At 33.4% G+C, this 20,020-nt stretch overlaps 1 protein-coding gene across 6 annotated transcripts in view; it reads right to left on the bottom strand.

The window, feature by feature from the left end:
• SMURF2 (SMAD specific E3 ubiquitin protein ligase 2) overlaps window positions 1-20,020 on the bottom strand; it is a 131,113-nt gene that overhangs the window by 29,457 nt on the left and 81,636 nt on the right. For all 6 annotated transcript variants that reach the window (XR_012130840.1, XR_012130841.1, XM_073235781.1 and 3 more), the window contains 6 exons: window positions 13,552-13,685; window positions 11,139-11,204; window positions 9,362-9,446; window positions 7,459-7,542; window positions 4,945-5,147; window positions 2,444-2,528 (listed from right to left, as the gene is read on the bottom strand). Coding sequence is in view for 4 of the 6 variants with exons in the window: in XM_073235781.1 (XP_073091882.1) it covers window positions 2,444-2,528; window positions 4,945-5,147; window positions 7,459-7,542; window positions 9,362-9,446; window positions 11,139-11,204; window positions 13,552-13,685 (657 nt within the window). In the remaining 2 variants the exon portion in view is untranslated. The remainder of the gene's footprint in view (window positions 1-2,443; window positions 2,529-4,944; window positions 5,148-7,458; window positions 7,543-9,361; window positions 9,447-11,138; window positions 11,205-13,551; window positions 13,686-20,020) is intronic.

Here is a 20,020-nt window from a genome sequence, read left to right on the forward strand (position 1 = left end):
GCAGCAAGGCTGGAAAAGGAAATCTGGAACTTCCCCACTAAGCTGAGAATTCAAAGGGAATATGAAGTGATTCCAGGAAAACATCCTTAATTCCCACTTTAGGTCCACAGAACTTCAACCAATTAAGATCAAATTCACAAAGATCACCAAACACTTCAGAAAGGAAAGTCATGATGACTGAGTCAATGTAAATAGCAAACCACAGAATTAGATCCCCAAGTACTATCGGAGATCAACCAGACAGAACAGCAATAATACACAACATTAAAAAAAAATAAAGGGGAACAATTACAAAGACACACTATCTTAATGAGAGATTAAGAATGAGCAGATAGATTTTTTAAATGGAATTTTTTGAAAAGCAAATATTAAAATCAAAGAACAAATATTTTGCTATAACATAGAATTTGACTTTATATAACTTTATTTAGAATTTTATAAATCTATAGTCATATGTGGGAGAGCTCTAAATAACTTATTTAAGGTTCAGAAAACTGGAATACCTATTATGTCCAATTGGAAAATTATTAAGAAAAGTGGGATGTGATACAGCCATAAGAAGTAACACAAATCTGTATTTCAAAATTATATAGTCAATATGCAATAAATGAATAATAAGGCATTAATCATTGTTTTAGAGAAATGCTTAACATGATAAATAGGACTTAATCAGATAAATCTATGTTTACTGAATATCTTTAAATAAAGTTAGTTTAAAGTGTTTGAATTATAACATAAATCTTTGAATAGTGCTAACATTTTAATAGAATCTAAGTATCTGATAAAAGATCCTCATACAAAAGGAATATTTACTAAATGATCCTCTGAAACAAAAGATATTGCATAATTTGGAGCACAGAGATTAAATAAAACAAAAATAATCCAGAGCATTATTTCATAAAGTCATTATTCAATACTCAACATGAAATATTCTTAAATCTTATAGAAACCCCATACTCATTAATGAAAAGCTGGACATATTTCCTTATGAAAAAGAGCATATTACTAACAGTGGTGCCAAAATCTCTCAATTTCAACTTCTGATGCCATCTTACATACTATTCTTTCAACAGATAACTCAAGATCAACTTTCTCACTATTGTAAATCATTCAGTCCAAAAAAATTTTTCTCCCCTGCATTTCCTTTCAATGATTTTAACTTATTTTACTTAAAAAGCTTATTATTGACCCTCAATTTGATAAACCGAATCCAAAATACTTCTTTTCATAATTCACATAACAGAATTCTTATTTGTAAAAGTTAGGTCCTTGAATTTTTTTCAGTGAGCTTATTAAGAAAAATTTCTTCCCCGCTGCTTGTTTTAAACTAACAGCTTATATTATCTAGACACAGAAATGAAAACCTTGATATAGTAATTAACAATATAACACATTTCCTTGGTTGCCACCCTCAAAAGATTCTAATTAAGCTCTATCACAAAGTAAGACATTTTCATTATAATATCTTTATTTATAAATGAAGAGCATCACAGCAATCCAATCAACTAGTCACACATGTTTTTCTCTTCAAATACATGACTTTTGACAAGTAGAGATCTATGTATAAGCATTAGGCAGAAAAGATCTCTTTGCAGGGGTCTTCCTGAAGGGGAATGTTGCATTTAATATATAAAACACCATCATCTTACAAAGACACATGTGCCACTTACAAAGTTGACTTTGAATTTAATTTAGAACTCAATCTTTCTTTGCAGCTTCAACTGGACTACTTGGCACTCTAAGTATGTTCATTAGAAAGTAACTCAAAATAACTAGTGTTTGAAAAACTTGACACTAAAATGTAACAAAAATTATGTTCAATTATTAAATTAATTTGTGTCATTTCATCTTCTTGAAGTTAAAAGATGGCTGAGATTTTGGTTAGTAAATGCACTCATTAATGCCTGTAGCTCAAATGTACAAATTTTTTCATTTAAAAGAAATTTAATTTAATTAGGGTATTTCTTTTCTACATTAAAATGAAACTTTATTAAGGAACACATAAAAGAACACTGAATACACTTATGTAAGTTTAAAATAAGTAAATCTTCATTTAAAAAGCTTACCAGAAATAAAAATATCAATTTAGTATCTTTTTAAAAAAGGGTATTATGTTTTTGTAAGGTTTTGTATGTTTCTTCCCAGGTCAATTCAAACTCTTAAAAAGATCTGTCCTTCTGCCCCCAATTTGTTTTAAGGATGAAAGGTGAGAAGAACTGGAGTCTGGCTGGGGAGTAGGGCACTGGGGTGGGAAATGGGCAAAGATGTAACCAAGTTAGAGAAACACGAAGGACTTTCTATTAAATGTCAAACTGAAATGACTATCAGAAAGAGCCAAACTTTTACATAAACTATTTTAATAAATTAAAGATTAAAGAATCAAAGAAGTCCTAGGTAAAATGGGTATTCAATGGTATGAAGAATATTTACAGTATGTTCTTACCTAGGCACTCTTGGATCATGCCATGTGCTCACACCAGTCTGAGTATGTAAGAAATATACCTGACCTTGTTGTGTTGTCCTCTGTTCTGTAAAATTAAGAAACACTAATAATAAACATAATCAGAATGTTCAAATCAAAGACAGTTATACACACTAGGATATTATATTAATAGGTAAATTCTCCAAATTACCAATCCATTTTACTACAAAAAAACTGCTTTAAAGATCATTTGTTCTGAACTCAGAATACATTTTCTCCTGGACACAATCTTATAAATTGTGATGAGGGTCACAGGCCAGCTATCTAAAAGCCAACTACATTTACAATGTGGCTCAAATACTAAACATGTTGCAATGAAAAAAAGAAAAGATTGTCACAGTACCAATAATTCAACATGAAGAAATGTTCTTTCATTTGTCTTAAGTGTGGAGCCTCAGGGGAATAAAAGGCAGCTCAGAGAAAGGTTAGCCAACTTTGGGGAGATTTTGAGGGGATATGTAGAAACTTTCAAAGGGTTTGCAGGCTGGTAATGCTTTTTTTAATTTTATGCCAAAACTTAGGTTTTTTTTCTTAAGAGAGGTATATTCTCAGGACTACATGTAGACTCAAACAGAAGCAAAGAAGATGGAATACAAGGAAGACACTCTAGTCAAAAAATGGGCAAAGATGTAACCAAGTTAGAAAAAGAGGGACTAATGGGCATGTGCACAGCCTAGAGGAAAAGGTCAAAGGTGAAATTAACTCAAAGCCCTTGAGAAGACAGTGTGAAAGTCAGGGCAAAGGGAAGCAATCTGTGAAAGGGTTTCTTCAATGATGGTTTTTAGCCTTTATTTACACATGTTTTTAAGAAACAAAACCACTTTTCTTTAAACAAAATCTAATGAAAAATTCCAACATATAAAATGATAAAACTATTGCTAATATTTATTAGTATAAATGTATTTATAAGCCTATAATAAAGCCAATTAATTTAAACTTTAAACTTTCTAAAATTATGAACATAACATTTAAAGTTGGTTACAGATGCCAGCTGCAATAATTTTAGCTTTGGTACCCACTTTACTCCTATGTTTTAGTTGTACAAAAATATTTTTTAATCCAAATCACACAAATATTTTAAAAGTATAACCACTCCAACTCTTACAGCTTGCCTTATAATCTCCATTAAAGAGAAATGGCCGGAGATACTTTATTCTAAGGTCTAATGTTAATAATACAGCTAAAATTTACTGAGTGCTTTCTATGCCAGACACTCTGTCAGGCACACTTCACATGAAGTTTTTTATTTATAGCAACAAATCTACGTGGTTGGTACGATTATTTGCTCTATTTTGTAGAAGATAAAACTAAGGCAGAGAGAGATTAAATAATATGTCCAGTGTCATACACCTACTCTTCGGCAAAGCCAGAATATAAACCCAGGTCAGGTCGGCCTGTCTCCCAAGCCCAGGCTCTAATCAATCACTGTGCTGTTAAGTTAACCTATATGGCATAACACAGTTAATAGACAAACTGGTTTTTCTTTTTAATTAAACCACATTTTATTTTTCCTCTGCTAGTTGTCATACCATAGCCTTCTGGTAGGTCTGGAGGAGTATGTAAATGTGTCCTGCTCATGTAATTTCTATGTCTAAATATATTTTAAATTAAAGTAAGAATCATACATTTGCAGAACAGGTTTTAAAATATTCTAAAATAAAAGTAAAATAGAAGTTAGATCAGGCGATTCCCACCGTTGGTCATTAGGTGTCACCATCAGCCCAGAATAGTTTACCCACAGGCTGTTGAGAGGGTAAGGATGTACGTAACTTGGTTAACTTTTAGCAAGAAAGGAGAGAATAGTTAAGTTCAAACTATCTACAAGAATGTACACAAGTTGTGATTAATCTAAAAAGTCTTCTATTCAACTAGAAGATTGATGTCGTCTCCCACAAGAAATTCTACAATTTAGGAAATTATGTAAGATTATAATAATTTTATACAAACACACAGTTGACAAAATTATTTATAACAATAACCCACTCAGATAACTCAAAACTGTAGACAATACAAACATATAAATTCATCAGAAATACGCTTTTGAAGTTTTTTCTAAATGTTTGTCTAGAAAATTACATAGCAGCTCTGACTCTAGATTATCATTATCAATAACAATACTATCTTACCTTTATACAGTGCCTATTTACAAAGTAGTCTCACATTGTCTCAAGTGCTTGTCACAATACTTTTGTGATAAGGAGAGATATCATTCATCTCATTCCATTTTAAATGAGCATAAAGGCTGAGGTTAAATGACTAGCCCGAAGTCAAACTGTTGGTTAGGTAGTCTTCTACCACTTCAAAGACTTTTCAAAGTTGGGAGGTTTTACATTTGCTTTTTTTTCATGCAGAATCCCTAAACCCAGATTAGTAACTTCTTTAAAAGTTGATTTTCTGGCTGGCTTAGTAGCAAGCTGAAATCAGTAAACCACATTTTATTTTTCCTCTGCTAGTTGTCATACCATAGCCTTCTGGTAGGTCTGGAGGAGTATGTAAATGTGTCCTGCTCATGTAATTTCTATGTCGTTGTGACCTGACTCTCCTCTCTGCCAGTCTGGGATCTGAAGACTGTCCACATGTTGCACCATTTGTTCCACTAATTGGAGTGTTCTCATCAACAAAGCAGCTAAGAGGTCTGCCAGGACTAGAATACTCAGATGCCGGTCTATTGAAAAGTAACAGGGAAAAAGAAAAGTTAGTCAACTCAGATATCAAAAAATGGAGTATCTATACAATGTATGTGCTGCAGTAACAATCACTTAAAGAAAATGGAATGATTAATACAATACAATGATTTTAAGACCTCTAAATAGGTGCAAGACTAAAGCCTTTCAAATGATAATAAGCAGGTTGCAATTATGTATTTAAATCATTATATATTAAATTTAACTTTATATGAAGTCTACATATACTTCTAGATGTCCTAATAGCTTACAATGGACCACTTGACTTAGCTACAGCCTATACCCCTCAGTCCTGATTTCCTGCCATTCTCCTACACTGCTTCTCCCACACTGACGTTCCTCCTGTTCCTTGACTTGCCAAGGTCTTTCTACCTTTAGTGCTGGAGAGTAGCTCTTCCTTCTACCAGGATGCTTTTTTTTCTCCTATTCTTCATAGGCTTCTTTTTGTCATTCAAATCACAACTTAAATTTAAATTTAAGTTATATGTCGAAGAGGTCCTTTCTAACCTTCAAAACTAAAGTAGTCACCCAGGGATTTGATGGTACATCACCTTATTTCCTCAACATAGCAATTTCTTCTGTTGTTTTTTCTTATTGCTTTCTTGTTTTGTCTGTCTTCCCCACTATAATATTTATTGAGAGAAGAGAGTCTGCCTCATTTGTTCCCCACTATATACACCCCCTGCACCTAGACCAGTGTTTGGCACAAACAGAAGAATAGCTCAATAAATATCTATTGAACGAATAAAAGAGAAGAAGATAGTTGGTCTCTTCAACGAGCCTCCAGTTTAACTGAGCTTCAAAGAGCTTCTGGTCAACCAAAAATAAAAGGATAATCAAGAGTTAATTTTTAAACTAACATTTACAACACAATCAACTGTACATGTGGAAATTAAATTCAATTTTATCAGTTAAATGAGTTAGAAGGAAATGAACATCACTAAAACACTGATACAAGTACACATTCATTTGCACCCAGATATAGTAAAAATGGGCTGATGTCAATAATATCCTTGACAGTTTAATACTAGAAATGCAACTGTCAAATAAGCATTTTTTTAAATGGCAACATGAGCTAAGTTAAATTCTCAGGTAAAAACACCTGAGAATTTTAACAGAGAAAACCTTGTGATTCAATGAGCTAAGTAACTAATGCCCAATAAATAACAGTAGATACAGCTAATGAGATGCATTTGATGTTCTATGTCTGGTGCCAGTTCTGCTCAAGAAAAAAAAAGTGGGGGCAAAACAAACACTGAGTAGAGGTAGCAAATAAACTTCGTTCTTTAAAAAACAAGGGGTGGAGGATATTCAGCCACTTATTCTATTCATTCTCAGTTACTTGAAAAAGCACTTCCTTGGAATTTCCAAAAATTATCTTGTACCCCATGGCTTTATATGTTAGGCTCCATGAAGGCCCTTCTGCCTTGTTTGTTATTATTATAGCCCAAATGCTGAGCAGTGCCTGACATATAACCATTTGGTGAACTGAATGATAGCCGTTACCATTACCCTTAACACTTTATCACCTTCCCCTTACCCAGTTAAATCCTAATGTTTTTCAGGATTTAGTTTAGAGATTCCCTTCCTTCAGAGTTTTCCCTTGCAACTTCTACCATCCCCTACCCACCCCTCTAAGTCAGGTGACCCTCCTATGGTCTCGGGGAGCTCATTCTTATCTTGATCACAGACCTTATTGGCTGTAACATAATATAATCATATCCCTACACGACTGAACAAATAGAAATCCTGTATGTATATTTTGTCCTAGCCATTCAATCATGGACTAAAAATAAAAATTTTTAAGAGTCCCAGCAATAAGATGACATCTCAATTTCTTCATTTAATTCACTTAATAAATATTTATTGAGTACCATCATAGGCCCTGGAGCTACAATAACAGGGTGACCTGCTAAACAATCTGTTGAAAATTGCTTTTTAATGATGATAAGGCACTTGCTATAAGATCTACTGAACTACACAGGACAGTAGCACAGCATGGAGGATATAGTTAATGATTCTGTAACATCTTACTGCGTTCATAGATAGCAACTGCACTAGAAGGATTTAATAATATGTTGAACTGTTCAACTATTATGTTGTATATTTGAAATCAACATAAGATTATATATCAATAATACTATAATTAAAAAAAAAGATTACTGACCTAGAGCAGTATAAACCAAGAAAGGAAATCCAGTAAAGCTAGTAGATAAACAGAAAGGGACGCCTTCAGGAAGGTGATTATTATATGTATGTTCTTACCATGTGAAGATATTTGTATGTTCTTACCGTGTTGGGCGTTCCCATTGAGTAGTTCTTGTTATGTGGTTTAGATATTGGATTCTTCCAGAGGCTGTTCGCCTTTCTTCCCAACTTAAATAAAAATTGAGAGATAAGGCATTAAGAGGAAGCTGGAAACCAAATGTTTTTAGTGTGATAATCAAACCAGTCAGACACTGCTGTTATGAATCAGGAATGACAAACTGAAAGATCAATATACAGAATATAGGAACTTCTTCAATTTATTTTTAAAACTATACAGTGTATCTTCTGGATTCTGAAACTTCTAAAATATTTACACTGAAGTATGACTAATATTTTCCATTAGCCAAACTTTGGGAATTTTTCAATAGTGGAACAACACTCAATTAATTTATACTAATTTCTCCAGAATTTTGTGGGGGAAAAAAGACTATCCTAAAATTAAAAATCACACATAATTCTTAAAAATTTTTTAAAGCATTTAACCTACCAAACCTAATTTTTTAGAAATGAATGCCACTTGCTCAACATCTAGTTCCTGTAACAAAAAAAAAAGGCAAATGACTATGGAATTGTGGTAATGTTATTATTTCCACCAAAACATTTGGAAGCCTTAAAAAACAGAAAATAAGGAGATGCTAAGAGGTTTTCTTCCCCTGTGATTATGAATAAAGTATAATAATGTAAAGCAAGCTCAGAATAATAAGCCTTATTATTATATTGTTGAATCCCTCAGTATTGATTAGCTATTTCACCCTAAACTTCCCCCTTTAAAGTGCCATAATCTACCTGACATCCATAAAAGTTAACAGACATCAAGAAGCTAAAGTGATCTATAAACAAACTTAAATTATAGTAATTTTTAACAGTTCAAACAAAAAGATCAAATTGCCATAGTTTGAATGTAAATTTTGATGTCAAGAATAATTTAAGTCAAAACTTTACCAATTATATACTTTAAATGGATAGAACTTATTGTACATAAACCATGCCTAACTGGTTACTTAAAAATACTTTGAAAGTCAAAAATAAAATCAGTTAAGTATCAAAACTAGTACCAAACAAAGATAGAAAGCAGTGATAAAAAACATGAGCTCTGGAATCAAGGCTTAAATTTGTGTTCCAGCTCTGCCATTTACTATGTGGCCTTCAGCAAGTTACTTAACTTCTGAGTGTCAGTTTTCTTAATCTGTGAAAAGAATGAGGGTTAACAATAGTAGTAGCAGTAGTAATAACAGTGGCTAATTATTTATTAAGCACTTACTACATGCAAAACGTGCTAAATTCTTTATATGAATGATTTCATTTAATCCTCACAATAATTCATGGCATGTATACTATTAGCATCATCTTCTTTATAAATAAATGTAAACCAAAGCTTACAGAAGTTAAATAAATTGACTATATTCATAAAGCTAGTAAGCAGAAGAGTAATTAAGGATCGACCCTGATGGCCTAATCCCAGAATCACATACATGAGAATTAAATACATAGATAGATATAACGTATTATATAAAGTGCTTACAACAGTATCTGATATATGCATGGTCAATTAATATTACTATGTTATTATAACTACTATTATAGAAATTCTCTATTCCATCCCTCTAAATAGAGCAGGCTAACTCAATCCTGTTTTGAGCACTATAAATCAAACAAAAAATATGTATCTTCTAATATATAGTATTTACAGGAACATTACATTTGTCTCCTTGTCAAAACTCTTAAAAACCGAAGTTAAATATCTAATTAATGGCTTATTTTATAAATTTTTTGTGACAAGATCCCTCACTGATTTTCCAAGTTTAAGGAAAACCAACATTTTGGAACTTATCAGCAAATTTTAAAGGTAGCACAATAAAAACCAATTTATTTCTCATTATTTTAAGGATATTACCTACATATTTTTCATTAATGATTTTTAGCTTACCCATCTGGTAAATCATTATCAAACAAACGACTACAGTCCACAACTTGTCCTCCTGTGCCTATTCGGTCTCTGGACTGAAGACTTACTATTGAACAACAAAAACATTACTAAGCAACATAGAACTAGAAAGAATTATTACAATTTAAAACATACATCTTCTAAAAACATCTGGCCTAACTTATTTTAATAAGCTTTAAGAATGAACTCTTTAGTTTCTATCAAATTCTGCAATTTATTTTTCCATGAAATTTTCCCCTTTAGGGTTAATATTAGAATGTTAAGATTTTCTACACTTCATGGAAGAGAGTCTAATTCCTTTTTTCTCACCGTACTGGGACAATGCAAGGCCACTACTGCATTTTTAAAAAAAGGTGTAACACATGAAAGGTTTATTCATATACAGAGGAATTTGGAAAGTTCACATTAATTTGGGTTTACTTTTTGACCCATCTTAAAAAAATAGATACCAGATTCTGGCAATAGGGCAATATTTGGATTTATTTCATGAGTTAAAACAGTACCTCATCATAAAGAAGAGTATAAAACTACCACTATAAACATGGAAGCAAGAGATGTGAACTCTAGACTAGCCTCTACCAACTAGTTTAACACTGTGACCTTGAACATAACATTTAACATTCTTGAGGTTAAGGTAATCCCAATGTGAATAATAGGGAAATTAGGCTAACTGATATGCTTAAATCCTTCTTTGTTTCTCTAGTATTCTTTAATTCTATTTTTGCAACTCTCCCAAAAGATAGAAGAGGTACAGGCAAACCTGACTGTAACCCAACTTCTAAAAGATGTAATAGGTTACTACATAAAGTGTGATGACATCTTTAAAACCCTTCAGTCTAAGAAGGGTCCCAAAATTCTGAAATCTTCCAGCTTTGTAAAAATTCTGAAAAAGTCATAAAGTTTAATGTATTATTCCTTTATACATCCATTTAAGGCAGGCAACACTGTAACACACCTTCTCAGCTAATGTAAACAAATGTTATGTGAAAATTGTACTAGAAAATTATATTGTTTTTATACAGAAAAGCTAAGTGAAATGCTTATGAAAATAATCACTGATCTCATTAGCTTTGTAATAAATAATATTAAAGTTCAAAATTAAGGATTTCATGAGCATCAATGTATATATCCAGAATCCTGTATTACAAAACACCTAATCAATTTTTAGGTGGAACTATGTTTTTAAATGGCCTAATTCTTGCAATATATGAGTCAAAGAAATACTATGTTTTTTTCAGAGCACTGTTCATAATACTAAACATCAGAAACCTAAATATCCAACAATAAGGGACTTGGTTAAATTAATTATTTGCCCACATGGACTACCATACAACCTTAAAAAATGCAACAGAAATGTATAACCATGGACACACACACAGAGAAAGATTTAGGACAGAATAAAACAGGTTACTTAAAAGTTTGTATGGTATAATCTCATTTTAAAAACAGAGAGAAAAGGAACACACCAAAGTGATGACAACGATAGCCTATTATGGGCGCACCTTAGGTTCTCTATCTTTATTTTGATTTTATTTTATAAGAACAAAAATCAAAAGAAAAACTTCACAGGAGATGTGAAGAACTGAGTAAGTTTTAAATGCAAGGGAAAAGTTTTGGGTGTCATCTCAATTTGGGAGATTTTTTTCTGTCATCTCAGTTTGGGAGATTTTTTGTAAGGTTTTTGGTTTTTTTTAATCCAAAAAGTTTAGGTCAGCTTGAATGAAGTCAAAATTCACTTAACTTTAAATTCCACTCTTACCTACTATCTGTCCTCGAACTGTATCATTGTCATTTGGCCCAAGTTTGCATAAATCCAACCTCTGATCTATTTGAAATCAACATAAAAGAAAAGCAATTAAAAAATAAGCTGGTATCAGAGAGTCTAACATCTACAGAGTGAAGTAAATTTCCACAATCCATTAGAAATCAGGCCTATCACTTAAAAAATTAATCATGTTTTAATGATGAAACAAATGTTTAAAATTCTCTAACTGCATATGTAATTAGTATAAATGTCTCAGCAAAAGTTTTGATAAATTTGGATTTCAAAAACCATAAGACACTGGAATACTGCCAATATGCAGTTATTTTCTTGCCAAAGATTTCAGACCACTTTGTCTAAGTATTGGCCTGCCACCTAATATTTGTTTATCCCTGAGTCTTGATTTTCTCATGTGAAATAGTAGTTAGTACCTACCACACATTTCTTAAGGATTAAATCAAATAATTATATAAAACTCTTCGCACAGTACCGGCACATAAGTGTTCAATAAATGTTAGTTGTCACTGTTACTTTTTAATCTACCCGTTTCAAGTTACCAACCCACACACAGAGTAAGTATTAATGAGAAGCCAAGTATAAACTGTAAGATAAGGGTTTGAGTCAGTTCTGCTACTAACTCATTTAGAGGCAACTCATGTATTCTCTCATTCCTCATTAATAAAACACATATTATCTACAAAACATGTATAAGACACAACACTGGCCTGGTCAGTTACTATAGGAACAGTGTTTACCATAGCATGTTGCTTTTATTTTGATTACAGCACTGATAACTGCATTCTTTTACAGCTATATACCATCTGTTTACTTAAATAAATCATGAATTGATAAAAGGACACCATATCATAGTCTTGGTATTCTCCACTTCAACCTGGCAGAACACTACATCAGGTGGTCAACAAATGCTTGAGAAATATTTCTGAACATCAAAATGCCAAATAAATTAATGCAACGAAACATTCGCAAGCAGCAGAAAGTAAAACCTGTGACCCAAAACTATAATGCCTGGCTATCCAACCAAAAATACAATTTTCCCCTTGCAAAATAAATGGACACTACTAAATCAGCTATACAGTGGACTTGTGCAGAGCAGCTGCACTTCCCCTGTTCAGCCCTTCCAATGTGTCCTGCTCCCCTTGCCAGGAAGCCTTTTGCCCTTGCTTCTTAGAGGACAGGATTTATGCTTTTTTCACCTTTAAATCATCAGAGTTTCAAATAAGTCCCTCGCACATTACAGATTCAATAAATGTTGGCTAAATTGAACCAGAGATAAGGTCATACATGTGACCTGTATAAGTTTTCAGCTTGCCTGTTTAGCTGAGTAATTAAACAGTTTGTTTTTATATGCTAGATCTTTTCCAACCCCAGCATCTCCTACTGGTTACCTGTCTACCCAGAAATAGGAGAAATTCTCAGGTGCCTTTAAATTTCCCTGACTGAGAACTTCTAGTTTAATTTTCTCCCTTTTCCCTTTTAACAATGTTTATATCTCTGGACTGTGGTGTCATACTACATTAAAAGGGATCATCCCATATATATCTAACATTCCAAGCTAAATTCACTTCTTTTATTTATTTGTTTACTTAGCTGGATTCTACATAAAATTTTAACATAAGCATCTGGCTAAAATTCCATGACAATGAATGACTACCAATATTTTTTATATTTTATAAGAAAGAGTTCTATAGAAACAAAAAAATTCTGTTGAAAAAGTTATTTCCATTTATGTCCTAATGGAAATATCCCCCAAAAGATGATCTGTCACCTGGCTACATGAATTACACATATGCTGAGTCAACTTCTCAATTCAGTAGGGAAATCACTTCTAATGTCTTAATCTTGATCTAATTTTCTAAATGCCCAGGTTGGTGAAAAGTCAAGCTATTGCTAGGTAGTTAATATAAGCTGACTCACATTCAAAATAATGTCTCGCCTTTCTTTAACTTTTCTCACAGCAGTTTTATATATCATTCTTATTCATTAATAACTCCCCCTTAAGTGCCACCTTAAACACTCCAATCACTTAAATTAAACTCAGCTTCATCTCATAAAGCCACCAAAACCAGAGAAGGGTTCTAAGAAATACAAAAGGTATATATAATACTCTTTTTATTATTTTTTTTAACTTCTGGATATCAATCATCTCTTAACACTTAAAAATAAAATCACTGGAAACTTAAGTATCAGTCAGCTCTTATTCAGTTCTAGGTTTCATATATTTAAAATGTTGTGATCTTAGTGTAAAGTCCACAAAATAAACTTAGACCAGAATTTTTACCAATGTTTCAAATATACAGAGGAAGTAAAGTTTTTGGACCCTTGCCTCCCCCCAAAAAATATATATTCATTTATACATATTTAAATCTTTAAAGTACTAGTATCTACTCACAGCCAGTGTCTTTGAGGCGGTTGATGGCATTGGAAAGAAGACGAACACAACCAAGAAATCCAGCACCTTGTTTTTTATGGATCTTCTTGTGATTCCATACACTGATCGTAACTGAATCAGACTTTCCGATATACCTAAGAAAAAAAAAAGATGACTGCATGAGTAATTGGTAATTATAAGTAGTTAGTGTAGTCTAAAGTCATAAATGTTCCAAAGTATGGCTAGATAATGCAAAATACGTTCTGAGTTCAAACAATCCACAGGATTGAATTTAATTTTTTTTAAATCTTTTAAGTAAAATCTAAAAGAAGTTCGTAATATATTCTTTATCCCATCTGCCATTCTCAGGCTGAGTAACAATTTTTGTTAGTAAACATACTATTTTAGTGACTAGTGTCAGAGAACACCATGAGAGTTTATGGTTATTCCTAACAACAAAAATCTTACAAGAACTATTATCACAGCCACATTTTAAATATACTTCAGTGACATGACTTACTACCTCAAAGGATACTCAGTTCATTTTCAAGGGACCATTGTCAAGGCTGACAGACCAAAAATCTGACATACCTGTTATGTTTTAAAATGCTGTAGAACAAAAGCTGAGTGTAACGCTTTTCCCCTGCTTCTTTCCTGTATGCAGGCCTTGAGAGAGCAGGACTCTTGCAGATTTCACTTCACTGCCTGCAGACAAGCAGAGCAGGGGAAAGCGTTACTGTACTTGTCTGTGCATATACCTGCAAGTATGTAAAAGCTCTACCTCGGCCAATTGTTGACATGGTGTCATCCCATGCAAAAACGTAATAAAATAACAATTTTATCAGTAGAACCCTAACTATATTTCAGTGACTCTTAACAGGTCAAATTTTTGGTCCAGCAACCTTGACCTTAAAGTGTCATTCTGTAAAGCAGTAATATCAGAAAAATTTACCTAGTATATAAAAAAGCCTAAACCACTTAGGTGAGGACTAAAACTTTTACATGAGGAATATGGAAGTCACACTTGGTTGAATCCAACTATGCTTAAAGCATGCCCACCCCGCCCAGACTTGTAATTATGCAACCTAATATATTCTTTTTTAAAAACCAAGTCACTTTGAATTTTACTTCTGTAGCTTGCAAATCAAAAACTCTGGACTAAAATATCATTTAGCATGCATGTACCTGTTACCCAATAGACTTAACAGACCTAACTTGGAAAGTATCTATTACATGATACGTCAAAATTCTAGAACTCGAATCAAGTGTTAAACAGTTAAATCACCCCAAGACAAACACTAAAAAAAAAAAATCACTTTAAATCCATTTTCCAACTGGTAAGCCTGATTTATAAGTATGTTAAAATACTGATTCCCTCAGGCCTTAAAACAGCCTACCACTGGCTTAAGCATCCTGTCAGGAGGCTAGTTGTCAAGGCCCAGAGAGACCTTGAGAACACACGTGGAAAATAGGGGGTTTCTATCAACTGTGTCCTTGAATGACTGTGTGACAACGTCTCACCTCCCTGCTAAATGGACTTTATATTACAAAGTATACTTCTACTGCATTAAGCCACTGAAAATTTGGGGTTGTCTACTATATCATCCTGCTCTAACCAATAAAGGGCCAAAATACAAAGGGCCTTGTCAGCTATGATATGAACTCTGGACTTTTGCTCCAAGACAGGAAGCCAATGGGTGATTTGGAGCAGAGGAGTAACAAGATTTTAAATATGTTTTAACAGAATCACTTTAACTTCTGTGTTGAGAAAGATTGCAGGAGCAAGGTTAGAAAAGCAAGGAATCCAGGGCAGGGGTCAGCAAACCACAGCCTGTGAGCCAAATCCAGCAGAGCACTAAGTATAGTATGATTTCATTTTTTTTTCAAGGATAAAAAACGCTAGTAAGTTTTAAGGCCATAATAAAAATACTTAGAATGTCTACATCTCTCCACTCATATCACCACTTTTCTAACAAAAAGGCATCATTTTCTATTGGCTAGATTCCTCCACAGTGTTGGAACTAGTCTCCTTGCCATTCTTGCCTCCCTCTAAGCCATTCTTCATGTTATAGCCAAAGTGTCTATTTTTGGATATAAATCTGGTTATAGCATTTCAGTATTGCTTTTAGGAGACTATTCAAACTGATTAATAGGCTTTAAAGGACCTTCTGGAGCTGGCTCCTGCTTGCCTCTCTTGGCCTTTTTTTTAACCACACTCCCCTTACCTTACATGAACTTGACAATACTGCCTCTCTGAACTGTTTTCAGAATGACGTTCTCTGTCAGCTCTGGGTCTTCACACAGACTACTTTTTTTTTTTTTTTTGAGAGGGCATCTCTCATATTTATTGATCAAATGGTTGTTAACAACAATAAAATTCAGTATAGGGGGGTCAATGCTCAATGTACAATCATTAATCCATCTCAAGCCTAATTCTCGTCAGTCTCCAATCTTCTGAAGCATAACGAACAAGTTCTTACATGGTGAACGAATTCTTACAAAGTGAATAAATTCTTACATGGTGAACAGTACAAGGGCAGTCATCACAGAAACTTTCGGTTTTGATCATGCATTATGAACTATAAACAATCAGGTCAAATATGAATATTCGTTTGATTTTTACACTTGATTTATATGTTGATCCCGCATTTCTCCCTTTATTATTATTATTATTATTATTTTTAATAAAATGCTGAAGTGGTAGGTAGATGCAAGATAAAGGTAGAACACATAGTTTAGTGCTGTAAGAGGGCAAATGTAGATGATCAGGTGTGTGCCTATAGACTAAGTATTAATCCAAGCTAGACAAGGGCAACAAAACATCCACGGATGCAGAAGATTTCTCTCAAAGCAGGGGGGATGAGGTTCTGAGCCTCACCTCTGTTGATCCCCAATTTCTCACCTGATGGCCCCCCTGTGACTGTGCCTGTCTTAGGTTGTTCCTCCCTTGAGGAATCTTACCGTCTCTGGCTAACCAGTCATCTTCCGGGGCCATACAGGGAAATGTAAAGTTGATAAGTGAGAGAGAAGCCATATTGTTTGAAAAGGTTAGCTTTTTACTTCTTTGCAGATTTATGCCCTGTGGCTTCTATGCCAAGCACTTGTCTCGAGGTATCTTTACCACCTGGAGGAATTATGATACTCGGTAAATTCGATATGAGGTACGAATTCTATTTAAGGGTTGTAATTAGGAAGGAAGAAGAAAAGCTATAGAGGTAGCATATGGAAGAAAACATGGGAGGATTGATTATTTCTTTGGCATATCTTCTTGTAGAGTACCTTAAGTATGTATAGGTTTTAAACTACTAACTAATTTGCACACACATATTAACATAATAGGAATACGGTGACATAAACAAAGCAAATCTATAATTAACATCCATCTCCACACACAGACTACTTTTGCTTAGTGTCTTCCCATCTTTTCCTTTTTCACATTAACCCCTACCTAAGGTCAAAGCCTAAATGCCACTTTTCTAGAGAGCTCTTCCCAAATCCTAAATCCATATAAAGAAGTTCTATATATTTCCATAGCACCTTATACTTCCTCATATTCTTACTATTTATAATTTCCTATTTACTTGTATTTATACACCACTTGGCTGTAAATTTGGAGAACTATGTCTTGTTCACTGTTTTGTAGCTAGGTCTCTGGACAAATATAAATATGACTGGAACTAAAAGACATGGCTTAAACAATCTAATTAATAACTCGAAAGCTTAGTTAGCTACATGGATGATAGCTTATTACAGCTATGCCTTCAAAATTCCTAAAGGTCAAATCAAGTAATAAAAAATTTGTGACCTAATATATTTACTGAAGGCATCTAACACTTGAGAATTATATACCATGTATTATTCTAAGCACTTTACATGTAGTATCTCAATCTTCATATCAGTATTCTAAAGTAGGCACTTTTATTGATGTTGTATTATTATTAATGGAAACTGACACACATGGGGTTAGACAATGAGCTGATGATTACACAGTAAGTGATAGAGGTGGGAAGCTAGGTAGTCTCACTTCTCTCTACTGCCTACCTTTTTACTTCCTATTTATTTACTGGTGAAGTTAACTTGGAATTACTGAGCCATAACACTAAAGGCATAAACAAAATCATTATTCTTAGTTGTTTCTAGGTATCTTAATGTTGCAAAAGAGACATGACATTTGTTCATGTGGTTTAGAAGGTCAAATTTAGATAACTGTTCAGGCTGAGCTAGATACTCTAAAATAGTTCTAGAGCTAATGGTCTAGAAGTAGGTGAGATTTAAAGCAAAGAGGTTTTGGTGGGAGATCTAAGATTAGTTTTTGTAGGTAAAGTCAAGTTGAACATTTTGAAGAAAAGTTGAGGTTGATTAAGAGTGAAGTAGAAAGACAGTGAAGCTTAAAAGGCTAAAGACTTGGAAAGTCAGGATATCAGCACAGGTAACACGTTTACAACATGAGAGATACTGAAATAGAAGTCTAGATAGCATGTGGTAACTGAATCAGCAACCTGAAGAAAACTGAAACCTAAGCAGGGAGGAATAGATAAGAAACAAGACTATACCTGCCAACAAACCTCTTACATATTCCCAAACTGTAAGCCCAAGATATTGTAATGTGTAATGGTGATGGTGGGGCTGAAACAGAAGATTGGTGAAAGTGCTTAAAGGAATGGAAATATCTGACTCCTTTCCCCAACCAAGTTCATCTTCAACCCTGGCAGGAGACCAAAGGTTTATTTTTCTGAAAAATTCTGTACTCAAGAACACTAGGCAAGCTGAGGGAGAAGGCAAAATTCCATAATATAAAAACAGGAGTATAAGGAGGTTAATCTAATGAATGGAGAGACCTCCTAGTATCCTTACATGGTTCAGCTCCAAGAACACTAGCATCTAAGAATATAGCACCCAGGCAGGAGATGGGAGAATTCTCCTGCAACAAAAATGTCGTGGTCACACGTAATTATCCTATTGAATTAACCGGCTCTACCCAGAAGCATGATTGGGAGCTCTATATTTATAAAGATCCTCCAAGAGACTCAAATAAAACTAATAGAAAAAAAGGAACTCTGAGTAAAGAGAGGCAATGAAGTAGCAGAAGAAAACTGTAATTAATACTCACTTCTCTCATCAGAGAAGATATTTCATCCAAGAAATAAGAGGAAGTTATGAAAAAGGGATAGTCAGAAAGCGAAATTATCTGAGGAGTTAAAAACATGAGGGCAGAAATTACAATAAAAGAATGCCAGAAAACCAAGTTGGGAACACAGCCCAGATATTTCATCACAGTTTTTAATTTTTTAACAAAGATTTTTTTATTAAGACTTTTTTAAAACTACGATAAAATATCAGAGAAAAAAGAGGGCAACCAAATGATGATCACATTCAGGAGGGATAACATCCAAATAACAGAAGTTCCAGAAAATGAAAAAGAGAGAAAGAAAATGGAGGAGAGGATATCATCTATAAGTAAATAAATAGAAAATTTGACCATAACTAGAGTTTTAGTATCCAGACTAAACGATCCCACTAGGTATCTAAGCACTTTGTATCATATAGACAAAGTCCACCAACAAAAATTTAACATCATGTATTAAGAGAAAACCCTGAAATCTTCCAGTGAAAAACAATAATCATGAATGATCAAAATCAGAATGCCAACAGCAATACTCTAAACCTACACTGTCCAAACGGTAGCCACCAGCCACACGGAGCCACTGAGTACTTGAAATATGGCTAGGCCAAACTGAGACACTCTGTAAGTGCAAAACAAACCTGATTTCAAAGTAAAAATAAATGAATAAAACATAATGCAATTACCATTTTATATTGATTACATGTTGAAATGAGAATGTTTTTGATATATTGAATTAAATAAAATATATTGCTAAACTTAATTTTTTTCATCTGTTTCTTTTTATTTTTTTTGTTGGCTACTGGAAAATTTTAAATTACAGATAAGCTCCCATCTGTGGCTCACATTACACTTGACAGTGCTGATCTAGACCTAAAAGACAATGGAGCTATAAAATAAGCACGATCTCTAGAAAGAGAAGAAAATGCCAGAATAAAGAAGCCAAAGTTACTGAAAGCAGTAACCTTGAGAATGGGAATCAGGAATAAGAATGGGGCAGAGAACTGTTATTTTCCCATTAAAGGCTTAACAGTATCATTTGCCTTTTTTAAGAGGTACACATACTTTATGATTAAAATAAAATTTAAAAGAAACCATCATATAGAAACAAAAAGAAAAAGAATGCCTGTACAGTATATACACAGAAGACAAGCAGTGATTCTACAGCATCTTACTACACTGATGTACAGTGATTGTAATGGGGTACGTGAGGGGGACTTGTAATAGGGGAAGTCTAGTAACCATAATGTTGTTTAACTAATTGTACATTAACAATACAAAAAAAAAAAGAATGCCTGTAGTACACCCCAATTATGATTTCAGGTTTTCCACTTATAACTGGCCTAAAAGGAATTAATACCTTTATAT

The sequence above is a fragment of the Manis javanica genome, chromosome 4, assembly GCF_040802235.1.
Source record: "Manis javanica isolate MJ-LG chromosome 4, MJ_LKY, whole genome shotgun sequence".
NCBI lineage: Eukaryota > Metazoa > Chordata > Mammalia > Pholidota > Manidae > Manis > Manis javanica.